The following is a 15,392-nucleotide window of genomic DNA, read 5'->3' on the forward strand; positions in this document are numbered from 1 at the left end:
CAAACCCTGCAGCCTGCGGGAGCTCGACATGCAGAGGAAAGTACGATGACGTCATGGTTAGTAGTTTGATTACCAATTCTATTAGTCAGCTTAGCTGTTGAATAAACCGATGGGATTGGCTGGTTTGCAAAGCCTGACCCACATTTAGTCATGAGGTAGCAATATATGATTTCTGCCATATGATTCAGGCGTAAACTTGTGGCCTGAGGCTTACGGTTTGTACATGGTATTCATGCCTACTAATCATCTACTACTACTCTATGTGTACTATATATGGGAATTTAGATGGCACTAATCTTTAGCCTACTACAGAGTAGTGATATTAAAAAACGAATGGTAACTATACCCTGGTTGCAGGATACTGCATAGATATTACGAGTCTATGTTCCAGTACTGTGGAGTATATAATAGACATATCATATAGCTAACTGCCAGTAATAACTTCCTTAGAAAATCGCAAATGCATTCGGCGGACTCGCCACTCCCCCAATCACCTTCAACGGCATACTCGAGAGAAAAAACGTATACCTGTTCTCCCGACGACAGTGCTCCGCCAGACGCTCGAGATCAAACAGCTCGCCGATGGGACACCCCCAGCCCGCGAGCACCCACTCGTGCAGATTGAACGCCGGGTCTGCGTGCGGGCCACGGATGGGCGCACGTTCGAAGCTGGGGGCATCGCCCGCCACCGCTGCGAACTGATGGCTCCAGAGCCAGCGCAGCATCGCCTCGGTGGCCTCCACGCCGATGAAATCTGGCGAGGGGCGGTACGCCAGGTCCCGCCGCTGCGTGGCGTCCAGCTGCTCGTACGCGGCGGTGAACCCGCTGCGGATGAACAGGATATCGCCCGGTCGAAAGGTGAGCCCGTATTCTTCCACCAAGCTCTGTAGGTGTGTCAGGGGGATGGTGGTGGATGTCAACGCGCTGAGCGGGATCTTCTTGTCTTCTGCCCAGCGGGCGTAGTCGAGGAGAACCCCGCGCCCGGTGATGCCTCCTGCCTCGCAGACGACTATTCATTAGCATTTATCAGAGATGGGTATAGGTTAGAGAGTTACTGTGTAGTCCTAGGACGTCGGAGGATTCAATCTCCTCCTGTGTTGTGTTGTTGTAGAACCGTCTCGAGTTCTGATGGGCTAATGAGCTGTCAGCAGTCTTCTTCTCCTTCTTCTTCTTCTTCTTCTTCTTTTGTTTTATTTCTTACCGTAATGTCTGAATCCGTCCCACTGCGAAGACCCCTGCGAATTAAAGGTCAAGATGTCGTCGTTGATGCAAAGAGGCCGCCGCGCGACAATCTCGTGCTTGAACGGATCGCGACCAAAGCTGGGCACAGAAGGCATGCTCAACGGCCAGTCGAGAGAGATTCTCACACCCGTCTGGATCTCTTTGGCGGCCTCGACGATGACGGCGGGGGTGAGCAGGTTGAGCGTGCCCAGCTGGTCGTTCTCGCCGAAGCGACCCCAGGCGTTGCCGGGGGGGCCGTTGGGATCGAGGGGGAGCGAGTCGAAGGTCATTTTCTTTTCCTTTCTTGCTAGAAAATATATAGAAATATAGGTAGTGCTATATAAAGATATGAATTAGAAGATGGATGAGAATAACCGAGGGTCGGATTCCTTCCGAGATAGTGGATGTTCATTAATATCTTATGTCTTATATTTCAATAGTTTACTATCTTCACCTGAATATACTAATAAACTAAGCATAACTCTTGATATACTCATCTTTCACCATCTGGATAGCCACGACAAGCCCCGTGTGGTCGTTCGTGTAGTTCACGTAGCCTTCTGGCTGGTCTTGAGCGTATTCCATGATGTTCGGTTGGGAGAGAAGATGGAGAAGACTATACTATAATACAATCATGCCTCTCTATGCTTTATATACTCCGTAGAAAGCCATCAGACTTAAGATTATATCCGTGGGACAAAGAGTCAACGGGGGTTCAAGATATAAATACAAGTCTACCAGACGCTTCGAACGGGCGTCAGATCAGTGAATCCTACGGAGGACGGAGTAGTAACGCCGATCTCACTCTGATATACATCCGGATGTGACGATTAATTCGTAATGGTATCTATTTCGTAATTCTGACTTTTCCAACGCGTCCCCAATGATCTCACGGCCATCGCGCGCCTACTGCTGCTGCGCAAAGTTGGCCTGTCCGCGGTGGCTCTTGATCGTCTTCTTGATTATGTCCTCCACCTCGTCCCAGTCCTTGGTGTCCACCCGCTGGATCTCCGTCTGGAAGTACTGCTGGATCTGGTTCAGCATCATCCATTCGTCCTGGTTCGACACAAACGCAATCGCAACCCCCACACGTCCGAATCGTCCGGTACGTCCGATTCGGTGCAGGTAAGTCTGGAAGTCTGCCTGGCGTGGGCGGCCGGGCTGGTGGATCTCGGGGATATCCTAGTAAATTAGTTTCTCTTCCGGTCTGATGTATTTGAAAAATAAGAAAAAAAAGTAAAACTTACGTAGTTAATGACCATAGACACGGTCGAAACATCAATACCACGGGCAAGCACGTTGGTCGTGATCAAAACCTTGGCTTCGCCAGACCGGAATCGATCGATAACCTCGTCACGTTGGGATCCTTCGATACCACCCGTCAGGGAGGCGACCGTGTGGCCTTCGGCAATCATCCGCTTCTCGATTTCGGAAGCGGAGTTACGGGTCTACAGATCGTCAGGATAAACCCTCGAGTGCCATCGATCAGAACAGGACAAACCTTGACGAAAATGATGGAAGATCCCACAGTGAGGAGACCGTACAGCTGGACAAGGGTCTTGTATTTGTCCTCGTCGTTCGAACAGTCAAGGTACAGCTGCTTGATGCCATCCACAGTCAACTCCTCATGCTTCAGGGTGATCTCGTTGGCATTGGGTGCAAACTTGGACGCGTAGCGGTGAACGTGGGCCGGGAATGTGGCGGAGAAGAGGACGACTTGGATGTCCTTGGGCAGGAGACTATAGAGGGACGAAAGTGATGAGCAGGCCTTGCTGTATACTCGATGCATATGTAAAACTCACCTCTTGACACGAATGCACTGGTCGCCCAATCCCTGCTGGTCCAGCATGTTGTCTGCCTCGTCCAAGACAAGCACCTTGAGGCGATTCGCGACCATGACCCGCTTCTTGATCATGTCCATGACGGTACCAGGGGTTCCTACAACCACCGAGCACTCCATTCTCACAGGGCGACTGCCGGTGTCTGCGGGAACTGCGGTGCCGATGATCAGGCCACTAAGAAACTGGCCCATCACCTGGATAACACCAACGATCTGCCTGGCAAGCTCGCGAGTCGGGGCCAGAATCAATGCCTGGGGGGTCTTCTGCATCTGCTCCGAGCTGAGATCGAGGCGGCTCAGAACGTTGAGGGTAAAGGCGGCGGTCTTGCCGGTTCCGGACTGGGATTGGCCGACCAGGTTCTTGGGAGGGTTGCTTAGCAGTAGCGGCAGGGCTCTCTCCTGGATCTTCGAAGGTTTACGGAAGTTCATATTGGCGAGACCTTGCAGAATATCGGCGTGTCTATCGTCCACAAAATCTGCATGAGCACTCTTTTTTTTCTTCTTCTTTTTTCTTTTTTCCCCCGAGGTATCACTCACAGTCCAAGCTCCTCAAAAGTCTTGATGGAAAACAGAGGGTTATTCGGATCGGCCTGAAGATCACTGAGCTTCACTTCAACCGAATATTCGGGCTCCTGGAGGTCAGAGCCGTTGAGCGTGACGGGTGCGCCGTCGGTATCAGTCTGCTCATTTTTCGAGTCCGGCTGCGCTGTCTCTGTAAACAAAGAAAAATCAAAAACATCACACTCATTAGCCGACAGTCGAAGAAGATGACTCGTGCTCCATAACGTCAAGTGAAACGCGCAGGCCGACAGAAGCAGTCAGATGTGATGGTCAGGTCCGTACCGGAGGGCTTGCTGTCGTCAGGCTTCGTAATGCGGTCGGCGAGAGAACTCCCAGAAGGAGCGGCAGTGGGTTGTTCTGACGACATGATGGCAGTCTTATTGTATCCAATAGTGCAAGACACGGTCGATGGTCTAGAGGGCGTGCAGTCGACTGCGCGGAGTCTGGACAGGTCGCGATGACAACGGCGGGGTAGTTGAGATCAGGCAAGCCTGAAAACAAGACGGGTGCTAGGCGAGCGAAGGACAGGTAGAAAATGGTGCGAGTAGACGGTTTGTAAGAAGTAAAGACAGAGCCTCTTCACGATGACACTGGGCAGAGATCCAGAACGCTCCTTTGCAGGCAGACGATAAGTTGAGAGCGGCGACTTTGGCGGAACCGACGAAGCTCAAAAAGTATCGGTGTTGATGAGCCTGCCGGCCTGACAAATCAGGCACCAAAGCAGGTGACTGGCAGGCTTAACCCTTTTGGGAGCGCTTGGCGTGTGGCCGTTCGTATGCGGTATCGGGGACGTATCGTACGGTACAGCGCTGCCGGGGTAACGCCCCCGACGGGCGAAAATGCAGCCCTGGCTGGTGTAAGCGTACGGTCACGCAGGAACGGGTGTTCCCCCGCTTTCCCTCCTGTCAGGTCAACCTGTCCGGAGGGCTCCCTCGGTCTGAAACGTCCGATCGCAACTGGATCGCCCTCGAGTGGGAAACAGGTGGTCAATTTCCGCTGGATTGTCTACACGCTGCCCCCCGCAGCTGTCCTTTGAGGTTTCCATTGTGTCCGGGTGCCTCGGATCTGTTACGTGCCCAGCGTCTCCCCTGTCTTCTTCCCCCTCGGTCTCATGCGCCGTGATTCCCGATAAGGAAGCCCCTCAAACCCAAACATGGCTGCAGACGTTGCTCCACACTTCGGAGCTGAGCTCAAGGTAATGAGGTCGCAGAGAGGGAGCAAGGCTTAGTGCTGATCTTGTGCTTTGTTTGTGATAGGATGCGTTTAAACCGGTCAACGCCTGGGTATGCCGCTTGCCTCCGATCCCGCCTTCCCCGCAGTCCTCCGCCACACTATTCGATAAGAAGAGAGAGAGGAAAGAGAGTATAGTCAGCTGATAAAGGGAATAGGTATCGAACGGGATAGCCTGGTTAGATGAGGTGCAGCAATTCTACCGGGAGCGAAGCGCGATTGAGAAAGAATACGCCGCCAAGCTGACGGCTCTCTGCCGGAAATACCAAGACCGAAAGGCGAAGAAGACGAGCAGCTTGAGTGTGGGAGATACGCCGAGTCTCACGCCAGGCTCTCTGGAAAGCGCGTCGTTGACGACGTGGACCACACAACTGACGACGATCGAGTCCCACGCAGCGGAGCGGGATCGATTCGGCAACGACCTGGTCAGTCACATTTCAGATCCCTTGAGACAAGTCGCTGCACGATACGAGGAACTCCGGAAGTGCCACTTGGACTTCCATGGCAAGTTGGAGAAGGAGAGGGACTCGTCATACAGTGACCTCAAGAAATCCAAAGCCAAATATGACGGGGCTTGCCAGGAAGTGGAGAGCCGACGGAAGAAGATCGAATCTTCGTTCGACCATGGCAAGACCAAAGCCCAGAGCGCGTATCAACAGCAGATTTTGGAGATGCATAATGTCAAGGCAAGTACTGGTCTAGTTTCTTCGTTGCAATGAAGTTGAATTTAACGTCTACGGTCAGAACACATATCTCATCAGCATCAATGTAACGAACAAGCTGAGGGAAAGGTTCTATCATGAATACGTTCCCGAAGTTCTTGATGTGGGTACACTTCTCCTCGCTCCCTTCAAGCTGGACTAACCATATCTCCTTTTCAGGGTTTACAAGATATCAATGAAACCAAAGTAGCAAAGCTGAACTCGCTATGGCTCCTCGCTGCCCAGCTCGAACAATCCGCCCTTTCCAGGAGCACGGAACATATGGTAACTCTACAAAACGAAATTCCTCGGAATAATCCACAGCTTGACTCGCTCATGTTTCTGCGTCACAACATGACACAGTCTCAAGAACCGCCGAGTCTGACATTTGAACCTAGCCCTGTCTGGCACGACGATGAATCCCTTGTAACCGACGAGGCTGCAAAGGTGTTCTTACGAAACCTACTTATGAAAAGCAAGACTCAGGTGAGAGATCTCAGAGTGGAATCGGATAAGAAGAGACGTGAAGTGGAAAAGGCCAAGCAAACACGAGAGAATGTCAGACAAGGAAAGGAAAAACGTGACGAGGTTGAGGTCGTCCGTGCCATCTTCTTCCTGCAGGATGCATGCCATGAAATCGACCGTAAACGGCTGACTGCCGAAGTCGAAACGGCGACCATCATCACAGCCGTTGGCGACCTGTCGCTCGGGGCAAAGAACCACAACTTCCGATCTCAAACCTTCAAGATCCCTACCAACTGCGACCTGTGCGGCGACCGGATCTGGGGGCTAAGTGCCAAAGGGTTCGACTGCCTAGACTGCGGATATACCTGCCACAGCAAGTGCCAGATGAAAGTGCCCGCCGATTGTCCCGGGGAGCAGTCCAAGGAAGACAAGAAGAAGCTGAAAGCCGAACGACAAGAGCAAGCCAACTCGACCCCGAATCTAGACATTGAATCCACCAACGGCTCGACGACTGGCCCGTCCCTCACCCGGCAAAACACCATGAACTCGCTGAGTTCCGGGTACGCGACGAGCGCGACCCGATCCCTGTCCAACGTAGTCAACAAACCCAGTACCACTTCTCCGACGAGCCCAACAGAGTCTCCTTCCGCCGAAGCAAAGCCCGCCCCCGCTGCCGCGCGGCGCAACCGGATCCTTGCCCCGCCCCCTTCGCAGTATGTCAACCCGCCACCGGCCACCGAGCCAGGGTCCTCTATCAGACCCAGCAGCGAACCGCGGGGGAAGATGATGTATGCGTACCAAGCCACCGGTGCGGATGAGGTCACAGTGCAGGAGGGAGACGATATCACAATCGTTGAACCAGATGGTAAACCTTCCTCCCATCCCTTCTTCTCTTATCAATTCAATAACTAAAGCAATCAGATGGATCCGGATGGATGCGCGTCCGCGCCGGATCACACGAAGGTCTCGTTCCAGCCTCATACGTCGAGGCCGCCCCGCCACCGACGCCCTCGCCCGTCCCCTCGGCGAGTCCCGGCTTCACCGATCGCCCTGGATCGACGTACTCGAATTCCTCGGCCTCACTGGCTGGAAGCACGGCGGCAGCGGCGGCGGCGGCGGCAGCGAAACGCGTCGGCCCGGCGGTGGCGCCCCGTCGCGGGGCGAAGAAGCTGCAGTACGTCGAGGCCCTGTATGACTATGAGGCGCGTAGCGAGATGGAGTGGAGCATGGCCGAGGGCGATCGGTTTGTTCTTGTCAACTCGGACAGCGGGGATGGCTGGGCGGATGTCGAGAAAGGCGGGGTCACCAGAAGCGTGCCGGCTAACTATATCCAGGAGGTGTAGTTTTTTTGCTTTCTTATATTCTTAGTTACCGTGCCTCCTAGGCATGGCCTTACCAAGGTACTCTTGTATCTATCGATGTCTGGCTGTGCCATTTTCCGTTCTCCCCCCCTTCTCCTTTTCTCTCTTTTGCGTCACCGTTAGATATATGATACACGGCATAGCATGCATGGCAATCTCAGCTACATCATATATAGTAATCTGGTCTTTAGGTGTAGATTAATCAGGTAATTGTGTAGGATTTTATTTATGCGTGGCTTTGGAGTCCCGCTTGGGATGCCACAGGATCTTTAGCTATCGTATATACGGATATCATGCTATATATAGGTCTGTACAGAATTAGCAACTAGCCACATATTGCGTATCAATCAATTTAAAAAAAAAAAAGAAACCCACAATCATTTCATATCGGGCATATCGGCCGACGACCAGAGGTAATCCGACCAGTCGTCCGGTAGAATCCCTTCCGGGAACTCATCCATGTCTTCGAAATACGTGAGCCCGCTGTCCATGAAAGAGGGCGGGTTCATCAGCGGGAAGCCGTCGGGATGCTGGAAGGGATCGACAAACGAGGGGATGGAGGTGGCGTTGGAAATAGAAGAAAAAGAGGGGACCAGATCGACGGGACCAGGACCAGGTCCCGACACAACAGGAGCTGCTCTATGGGGCCCGCCCATGGTGACTGGAACACCGGACTGAGCAGACAGAAGCTGCTGCGAGGGGAGTGGACGTGGCTGCTTGGGGCTCACGTCGGTTGTGGTTGGACGCGGAGCGATGGGAAGAAACCCAGCATTATTGCTGGAACGGGATAGTCTTCCTGCCGCTTTCTAAGATCAGAGCAATCAGTAACTGATCGTTCTCAATCTTGATTTTTCTTTTTCTTTTTTTTTCTTGCGTCTCTGGCTCGGAGTTGCCACATCTGCCTTTGGTCGTGCGTTACTTTTGAAGAAGACTTGGAATCTGCCTCGCGTCTGATCTTGGCGTGCTCTTCGGGAGAGGAGCAGGGAGTGCAGTTGCACACGGGGCAAGTGGAAAAGGGGCGACCTTTTCGCTGGATGCGGATCAACGGTCGATCTATAGCAGTGCTGATTAGAGGATTGGAAGAACGATAAGGAGAACAACAAGGAGGAGGAGGAGGAGGTACCATGGTGTTTGCACGTCGTCACTCGGTGACCACGAACGCAAGCTTCACAAGCCCACTTCTGACCGTCGATGAGCATCCCTTGTAGTATGAAAAGATACGCCATGGCAGAGACCGAGCGCGACGGGTTTTATATCCTGCTCCATTTGCGGTTGATGACATGGCAAGCACGGCGAGGCAGTCGGCGGTCTTTCCCAACGAAAAGTGGCTCTCTCCTTCACAGCCCCAGCTCAGGAACGGGCCCGAAATGAGACAGACGGGCTTGCCTGTGTGATTCGTCCCGATCAGGTCCAGCGGTATCGTCTCGAGTGTATCATTGTATCTCCTGCTATCGAGAAAAAAAAGCCCTGGGCCGCCCAGCAGATGCGTCATCCATGAGGGATTTTCCTGGGCCCTTCTCTCGGCGGAAAAGAGAAAAAAAAAGCCCACGGGTGTGTCAGTGTTCCAGAGGGTCACCGTTTGTCCCGTTTTTTTGATTAAAACTATTCCTCTCTCGAAGCTAATTGCGCGACAACTGCGCTTGGTGGAAGCGAGAAGGGAGATCGCTGCGAGTGTTTAGGTAAGAAAGTCGACCACTGGGAGGGAATAATTCCCTCATACAAACCATCCACGACTTTCAGCCACAAACCCACGCACACCAGCAGGCCGCACATGGGGCCATGGTTTTTATTGCTTGTTGCCAGCCGCAAGAAGAAATTGGCGGTAAAGATTCCTGGTTGAGCGACGTACAGCGTGGGTAGCAAACTGGAGAGACTTTTAGGGAGAGAGGCTATCGCCTCAACCTACAAGCTACATAGGTCCCTCCACTGCACAGACAACAACCTGCGAATGTCATTCTACTCGTAGAGGACCTGGTCGATGCCCACTCAGTATCGCTTCTACCCACCAGACTGCATGTTGTGTGTGATGCTTATCGTGTGGTTGCGCCCCTCTGCGGCCCAAGCTTTAGCTCAGCAGTATAACTATAACTAACTAGTTAGTAGATGTACTGGGTAGTTGGTTATCTAGTGAGTATTACTAGGTTACAACCTGGAAATCCGATTCCAGCTGTATGATCAGCGTGGCTGTGCTTCTAGTGGCATGGGGTAGCAGTCAAACTAAGGTTGATGTTTAGGTAAAGATGTAGTACTCTGTAGTATAGTTAACTAATGGGGTAGTCACAATTGGTTCAACCACTAATTATTCGTATCTCCACTCTGTTTATGAGGCATTTTCACCTGAGGCATTTTCCTTACTCTTCCTACTAGAAGAAATGCTATTCATTCCAGGAGCTCTGGAGTGTCTAGTCCAAATGAGGTATGTCGATTCTGCTTGCCCACTTTCCATGGAACTGAGGTACCTGTCTACCTTATGTACTAGCTAGCCGCTAACTCTCTAGGTAGTAAGGTACTAGGTCCCTATGTACTACCCCGTCCGTACTTTGGAAGGGTCTGTGGCTTGGAATTTTTTTGAACTAAACTCAAGACATTAAACACCAGGTTCTATTGAGATGCCTCTGCTGTCAGATTACACACTCTCAAGCTGTTCCTTTAACACACTCTCTCACTTTGTCAAGCTGATATAATAATAATAATGTTGACAGCCCCAATCACATGCAATAGCCTCGGCTGCCCGTTGCAGCCTAGCGCCAGCGATCACTTCACGTGCCTGGGATTCCTCCATCACGAGAGCTGGGGATGGCTTCAACTTGCTGTTACTGCTATTGCTTCTGCTGCTGCTGCTGCTGCTGCTGCTGCTGCTGCTGCTGTCGTGATTTGCGACGGTGACTGTCGAGATACAATTGCCTGTTGGAGAGTCTAATGAGCCGAATCGCTCGTCACCACGGACGGGTATCATGATGGCCTTTCCGAAGAGACCGACCAGAGTCGCTGCGGCGGTGCTTCTCACTACTCTGATCTGTCTCTTTTACGTATGGGCGCCGGATCGCTCTGCAGAACTTCAGGCTCAGTCGACACTGCCACCGAATACTCCTCTAGATCTGTTCCAGGAACCCTCATCGGCAGCCGATGCGGACGGACTGGTGACGATCCCCGCGTTTGAGCCTGACCCCGAGACAGAGCTCGTCAAAGACGCCCATAAACTCCCCACGGCGGACTCCTTCCTGGCCCATTTCCAGGCCGTCACGCGTCTACCGGGTATGACGATGGCGGAGGCCAAGGCCGGGTGCAATTGGCCGGCCATGCACGAAGTAAATTTCCAGTACGCCGACAATACGGACTGGGCCGCGCAGGATCGAAGTGACAGCGAGCTGGAAGCGCGCCGAACCGAGTGGCACGACTTTATCAACAATGATCTCCTACCATACGAGCAATACAAGGACCGCTTCGTGCAGGAGCGCGGCATCGTGATCGTCGCCGGCAACCAGCAGAGCATGAAGCGGGTGGCGGTGATCCTGCGCGCGCTGGACAGACTCGGGTCGCATCTCCCCATCGAGATCCACTACTGGGACGACGAGCTGAGCTGGGACGCAATGCAGAGCATGGTGAACCAGTGGCCGCAGCGGATGTTCTTCTTCAACGACCTGTCGGCCGCGTCAAACATCCTCCAGACCAACCACGACGGCTTCTACATCAACTACCAGCTCAAGACGGCGGCGGTGATCAACTCGCGCTTCGCACAGCCCCTCCTCCTTGACTCGGACAACATCCCCGTCATCGACCCGGAGGAACTGTACGACTCCGCCACGTACGCAGAGTACGGCACGCTCTTCTGGCCGGACATCGCACGCACCCGCCCAAACAACCCCATCTGGCCCATCACCAACACCCGCTGCCGCATGGACGAGTACGAGCAGGAGAGCGGCCAGCTGCTCGTCGACAAGCGCCGCTTCTTCTACCACCTGCAACTCGCCGCCTGGTTCAACAACCAACACGCAGATTACTACAATTCCTTCCTTCTCGGCGATAAAGATATGTTCCGCTTCGCCTGGCATGCCTTGCACACCCGCTACGGCGCCCCGCACAAATGGCTCACTTCGGTCGGAACCCTCTCAGACACTACACCTACACCTATACCTACTCCTGCAGAGGCTGAGGCTGAGGCAGAGGCAGATTTAAGCTATTACTGCGGCCACACCTTCGCCCAACACCATCCAGACGAATCCGACTCCCGCGTCGCCTTCCTCCACGGCGGTCTCATCAAGACCCTCTCCCGCGACCTCATCCGCTGGGCCCGCGACTCCCGCGGCGGCATCTTCCAGGCCTACAAACGTTCCCCGCACGACGCTCTCCCCGCCGAAAACGTCCACGTCGCCATCAAGTGGGATCCAGCCCTTTACCTCCCCAATCGCCCGGACGATCTCCCTGTCGCCATGTGTACGGATCTCAACCAGGTCGTGGCGAGGCCCTTGGATGAAATCGTCCCGGGGTTTGAGGCTACTTTTCGTGAAATAGGGGGTTATTGGATGTTAGATGATTAACTTCCACTCGTACATATACATATAATGGTAGTTGCCTACTGATTTTCGCTGTAATAGCACATAAGAGTAAGCTCAGAAGCTGTCTATTGACTATCTGTTCTGGACTACTCTCAAACTAGACAGGCCGGACCGGCCTAGATTGGAACCCACTATACAATCCAGACCTGATAAAGATAAACATGAACAGATGAGATTCTGCCATCCGTTTACCGCAGGGAAGAAGGACGCCAAAAAAAAAGAAAAGAAAAGAAAAAAAGGCTGAGAAGCAACGGTCAATAATTAGGAAAGGATAAGAGAAGCACCAAGAACGCTAAACATGGCAGTGACCATTCCAACCACAATGGGCGCGACACCGGTCCCCGGCACACGCAGAGCAGCGGCAGCACCCTTGGAGGAAGAACTAGAGGCAGAGCCAGTGGACGAAGCAGAGCCGGAGCCTGCAGTTGCAGTACCCGTGGAGGCGGTGCCCTTGTCCTGGCTACCGTCTCCAGAGAAACCGACTCCCTTGCCAGCACCCTGAGTCATGTATTTCTTGGCGGGAGCAGGAATGGCAGGGAGGGTATCACCGTCCACGTTCCAGTTGGGGGCGTCCTTGGTGGGGCAACCGCTGGCACCGCCAGTCTTGTTGTATCCTCCGTCCCCTGAGGGGTTGGGGGTGTTGTTGTAGGCCGTCTTGAGGGCATCATAGTCGGCAAGAGTCGTGACATTGTCGCCGCTAACCTCGACCAATCCATAGTTGCTGCTCTCCTGGGAATACTCGTACACGAGGCCGCCAGAGTAGACGCCGGTCATCTTGGTGGAGTAGAGAGCGCTGACTTCCTCGAACTTGCGGGTGTTGGTGTTGCAGCCGTACTCGGACAGGAAGAGAGGCAGACCGTAGCCGGTGAAATTCTTAACCTTCTGATCCCAGCCGGAGGTGGTGAAGGACGAGGGGTCACACCATGAGTAGTCGTTGAAAGCGAAGAAGTCACTACGCTCATCGTCGGTACCACAGTTCATATATTCTGCCATCTGAAGACGGTTGGTGTCGATATCGGCCTGGCGAATGGATCAGCATGCAAAAAGCAAGAGGGAAAGTAAATGGTTCGGACTTACAGCAGAATATCCGACGGGAACTTGGCGAAGATTGCGGCTACGAAGATACTGGCGAATATCACGGGTGACGGCTTTGACATAGGGAGCAGCGGCGGAGGAGGGGCCGTCGTTGATGACCTCGTTTCCAGAGAAGAAGGCCAGAGTGTTGGGATACTTGGCAAACATTTCGACCGTAGCAAAGATGTACTGGAGATAGACATCGTTGTAAGACTCCTTGGGCTGGGCCCTATTGAGGGAGTACTTGGGGGTGTTGACGTCGAGGACCAGGTAGATCCCGGCATCGGCGAGAGCGTTCATACAGTCGTCATGGTCCTGGGAGTTATCCACCGAGTACACACGCACGGTGTTGAGCCCCAGATCCTTGAACTTGGCGATGTCGCGTTTGCAAACATCTGCATCGGCGATGGGATCCTCCAGCTGTGAGGAGCCGCCGGGTTGGTAGTCGACTCCACGAATGTAGAAGCGGTTATCGCCCTGGAAAAAAGCATTGCCCTTGACGGTGATCGGAGTGATGCTGCTATCCCGAGCCTTGACTGCTGAACTCGCAAGGACAGCAGAGGCGCCCAGAGTGATGGCCGTTGCCAGGGAGGAGAATGTCGCCTTCATTTTATCGGGTCGAGAGTTGGAGATTCCGCAAAACACTCGACGAGTTGATTCGAACAAAGGTATAGAAGAAGAAGAAGAAGAAGAAGAAGAAGATGAAAAGGTATTAATGTAACCAGGGGTGGAAAAAGGGATGACAATGACGATTCACCGGAACGAGTGACGGTGTGAGTGCGTAGAACGAGAGTAGAAAACAACGAGGGGGAGGAGGAAGAGAAGGAGGAAGAGGGAATATTTCAAGTGGCAGGGAAGAATGAGGAAGGAGCAATACAGACGACGACCCTCTTTTGCTCTTCCAATCCACTCCACACAGCCAGGAATTCCCCAAATCACAGGCCATGCAAGTGAGAGGTGGTACAACAAGGCCTCCTCTGGAGTCTGTATCCCCCCGTCCAACATGCTTTTCCCCTTGTCTGGATGTGCAAGGGATCCGTCGATGCGTTCTTGGCTGTTTGACAGGACCCAGAAGGCCAAGAGGAGGTTCCGCCTCGCCTCCCAATGACAGTCGCAAGGGCGGTGGATTGGGTGGACTGGATGATGGCAGTGCACACTCTCAGACCGTTTGATGAGACGATAGACACGATATGGAGTCCTTATCCTTGGATAAACCCCAGCAATGGCTACTTTTGAGGGTCATGGCAAGTGGATTGGTGGGGCGCGATGCTGTTGACCCTGCTTCAGGCCCTGTAGATCAGACCCTGAATGTCGTCCCAATTGATCTATTTTGACTGCGCCACCCTGTACTCATCATCTATACTAATTCATCTAATATCTTCCACTTACTACTTAGTATCGACTTTAGTCTACTACAGGGTACATATTCCAGCAATCCCAATCAGTCGTGGATTGCCAAAAATAAAACGATCTGCCCGATTGGTCTTGGCGTGCGTCTCAATAAGGAAAGTGGCTTTCTCTTTACCTGTTTAAGAGAAGCATAGACTCCACTTGACGATTAGTCATACAATATGCCCAATCATATATAACTCACTAACCACTTAAAGATTCACTACTCTGTACGTGGGTTAGATCCCTCCAGCTAGTACTAATAAATAAATATCTTCTTTGTGGATGGTTAAAAAAACCGCTCCCGAATATACATCAACAGATCAAATGTCAGATTCGACCCTTGATTGCGATGCTGCTGTCTCCCTTCCCTGAGGATATTCTGCACGTCCGGGTCCAGCATCAGCTCCGAATGATCGAACAAGGCCCGAACAACGACGTCTCGCAGCCCACGGTCTTTTTCAGCCGTTGAACTGAACACTTGGTCGATCGCGGAAATAAATTCCATGGTCATCCAGTATTCACCCGTTTCCGCCGTGAACTTTTCCAATGCTAGCTGCTTGAGGCTAGCCACGCCATATTTACCCGCAAGCGCGTAGACTTTGGCATGGATAGTGAGGTTTGGAGCCAGAAACGGCTTTGGACTCGGCGGAGGCCTGGGGCTTGGTGGAGCTTCAACAGGCTCGGGCTCATACGGTGCTGGCTCAGGCTCTGGCTTGACAGGTTCGTCCCGAGCTATTGACTCAGGTTCGGGCTCAGGTTCGGGCTCAGGTTCAGGCCCAGGTCCAGGCTCAGGCTCAACGCGAGAAGATGAATCTATCTTCTTTTTCCTATTCTTTCTAAACTTGCTCTTCTTCCCACCGATCCGCCTAACTGTAGGCTTGACAGTCTCAACCGGCTCTGAGGGTTCAGCGGCTTCAATAGCTTCAACAACTTCAACCGGCTCTGAGGGTTCAGCGGCTTCAATAGCTTCAACAATTTCAACCGGCTCTGA

At 52.9% G+C, this 15,392-nt stretch overlaps 6 protein-coding genes across 6 annotated transcripts; 2 read left to right on the forward strand and 4 right to left on the reverse strand.

Annotated features, from left to right (window-relative positions):
- Positions 1-353: 353 nt before the first annotated feature.
- ASPZODRAFT_28933 (hypothetical protein) lies at positions 354-1,596 on the reverse strand. The gene is made up of 3 exons (XM_022728158.1): positions 1,202-1,596; positions 1,056-1,133; positions 354-1,009 (listed from the first exon to the last, which is right to left on the reverse strand). The coding sequence occupies exons 1-3, from the start codon at positions 1,509-1,511 to the stop codon at positions 447-449; spliced, it is 951 nt and encodes a 316-aa protein (XP_022577361.1). The 5' UTR covers positions 1,512-1,596; the 3' UTR covers positions 354-446.
- A 447-nt stretch (positions 1,597-2,043) lies between these two features.
- On the reverse strand, positions 2,044-4,252 carry ASPZODRAFT_104578 (hypothetical protein). Its single transcript, XM_022720863.1, has 6 exons — positions 3,905-4,252; positions 3,599-3,773; positions 3,024-3,521; positions 2,723-2,960; positions 2,469-2,669; positions 2,044-2,403 (listed from the first exon to the last, which is right to left on the reverse strand). The coding sequence occupies exons 1-6, from the start codon at positions 3,987-3,989 to the stop codon at positions 2,128-2,130; spliced, it is 1,473 nt and encodes a 490-aa protein (XP_022577362.1). The 5' UTR covers positions 3,990-4,252; the 3' UTR covers positions 2,044-2,127.
- A 523-nt stretch (positions 4,253-4,775) lies between these two features.
- ASPZODRAFT_76097 (hypothetical protein) lies at positions 4,776-7,361 on the forward strand (the record flags this gene model as incomplete). The annotated part of the gene is made up of 6 exons (XM_022730062.1): positions 4,776-4,817; positions 4,879-4,905; positions 5,011-5,553; positions 5,597-5,677; positions 5,734-6,883; positions 6,940-7,361. 6 exons carry the CDS (start codon positions 4,776-4,778, stop codon positions 7,359-7,361), a joined length of 2,265 nt encoding a protein of 754 aa, XP_022577363.1.
- Positions 7,362-8,053: 692 nt separating this feature from the next.
- ASPZODRAFT_136998 (hypothetical protein) lies at positions 8,054-9,017 on the reverse strand. Its single transcript, XM_022724188.1, has 2 exons — positions 8,503-9,017; positions 8,054-8,432 (listed from the first exon to the last, which is right to left on the reverse strand). Exons 1-2 carry the CDS (start codon positions 8,603-8,605, stop codon positions 8,218-8,220), a joined length of 318 nt encoding a protein of 105 aa, XP_022577364.1. The 5' UTR covers positions 8,606-9,017; the 3' UTR covers positions 8,054-8,217.
- A 1,319-nt stretch (positions 9,018-10,336) lies between these two features.
- On the forward strand, positions 10,337-11,917 carry ASPZODRAFT_155101 (hypothetical protein; the record flags this gene model as incomplete). The annotated part of the gene is made up of 2 exons (XM_022726172.1): positions 10,337-10,519; positions 10,541-11,917. 2 exons carry the CDS (start codon positions 10,337-10,339, stop codon positions 11,915-11,917), a joined length of 1,560 nt encoding a protein of 519 aa, XP_022577365.1.
- Positions 11,918-12,196: 279 nt separating this feature from the next.
- ASPZODRAFT_155102 (hypothetical protein) lies at positions 12,197-13,618 on the reverse strand (the record flags this gene model as incomplete). Its single annotated transcript, XM_022726173.1, has 2 exons — positions 12,197-12,955; positions 13,013-13,618. 2 exons carry the CDS (start codon positions 13,616-13,618, stop codon positions 12,197-12,199), a joined length of 1,365 nt encoding a protein of 454 aa, XP_022577366.1.
- Between the last annotated feature and the right edge of the window lie 1,774 nt (positions 13,619-15,392).

This window comes from Penicilliopsis zonata (genome assembly GCF_001890105.1).
Source record: "Penicilliopsis zonata CBS 506.65 unplaced genomic scaffold ASPZOscaffold_25, whole genome shotgun sequence".
NCBI classification, from domain to species: Eukaryota; Fungi; Ascomycota; class Eurotiomycetes; order Eurotiales; family Aspergillaceae; genus Penicilliopsis; species Penicilliopsis zonata.

Bases quoted from the DNA above. Each gene is read 5' to 3' on its own strand.
- ASPZODRAFT_136998 (XM_022724188.1), bottom strand. From the start codon at position 8,605: ATGGCGTATCTTTTCATACTACAAGGGATGCTCATCGACGGTCAGAAG. The intron at 8,433-8,502 runs GTACCTCCTCCT...GCACTGCTATAG, and splicing joins GACGACGTGCAAACACCATG to ATCGACCGTTGATCCGCATC.
- ASPZODRAFT_104578 (XM_022720863.1), bottom strand. From the start codon at position 3,989: ATGTCGTCAGAACAACCCACTGCCGCTCCTTCTGGGAGTTCTCTCGCC. The intron at 2,670-2,722 runs GTTTGTCCTGTT...GACGATCTGTAG, and splicing joins CTTCCATCATTTTCGTCAAG to ACCCGTAACTCCGCTTCCGA. The intron at 2,404-2,468 runs GTAAGTTTTACT...CTAATTTACTAG, and splicing joins TGTCTATGGTCATTAACTAC to GATATCCCCGAGATCCACCA.
- ASPZODRAFT_28933 (XM_022728158.1), bottom strand. From the start codon at position 1,511: ATGACCTTCGACTCGCTCCCCCTCGATCCCAACGGCCCCCCCGGCAAC. The intron at 1,134-1,201 runs GTAAGAAATAAA...ACAGCTCATTAG, and splicing joins GGACGGATTCAGACATTACG to CCCATCAGAACTCGAGACGG. The intron at 1,010-1,055 runs GTAACTCTCTAA...GCTAATGAATAG, and splicing joins CGACGTCCTAGGACTACACA to TCGTCTGCGAGGCAGGAGGC.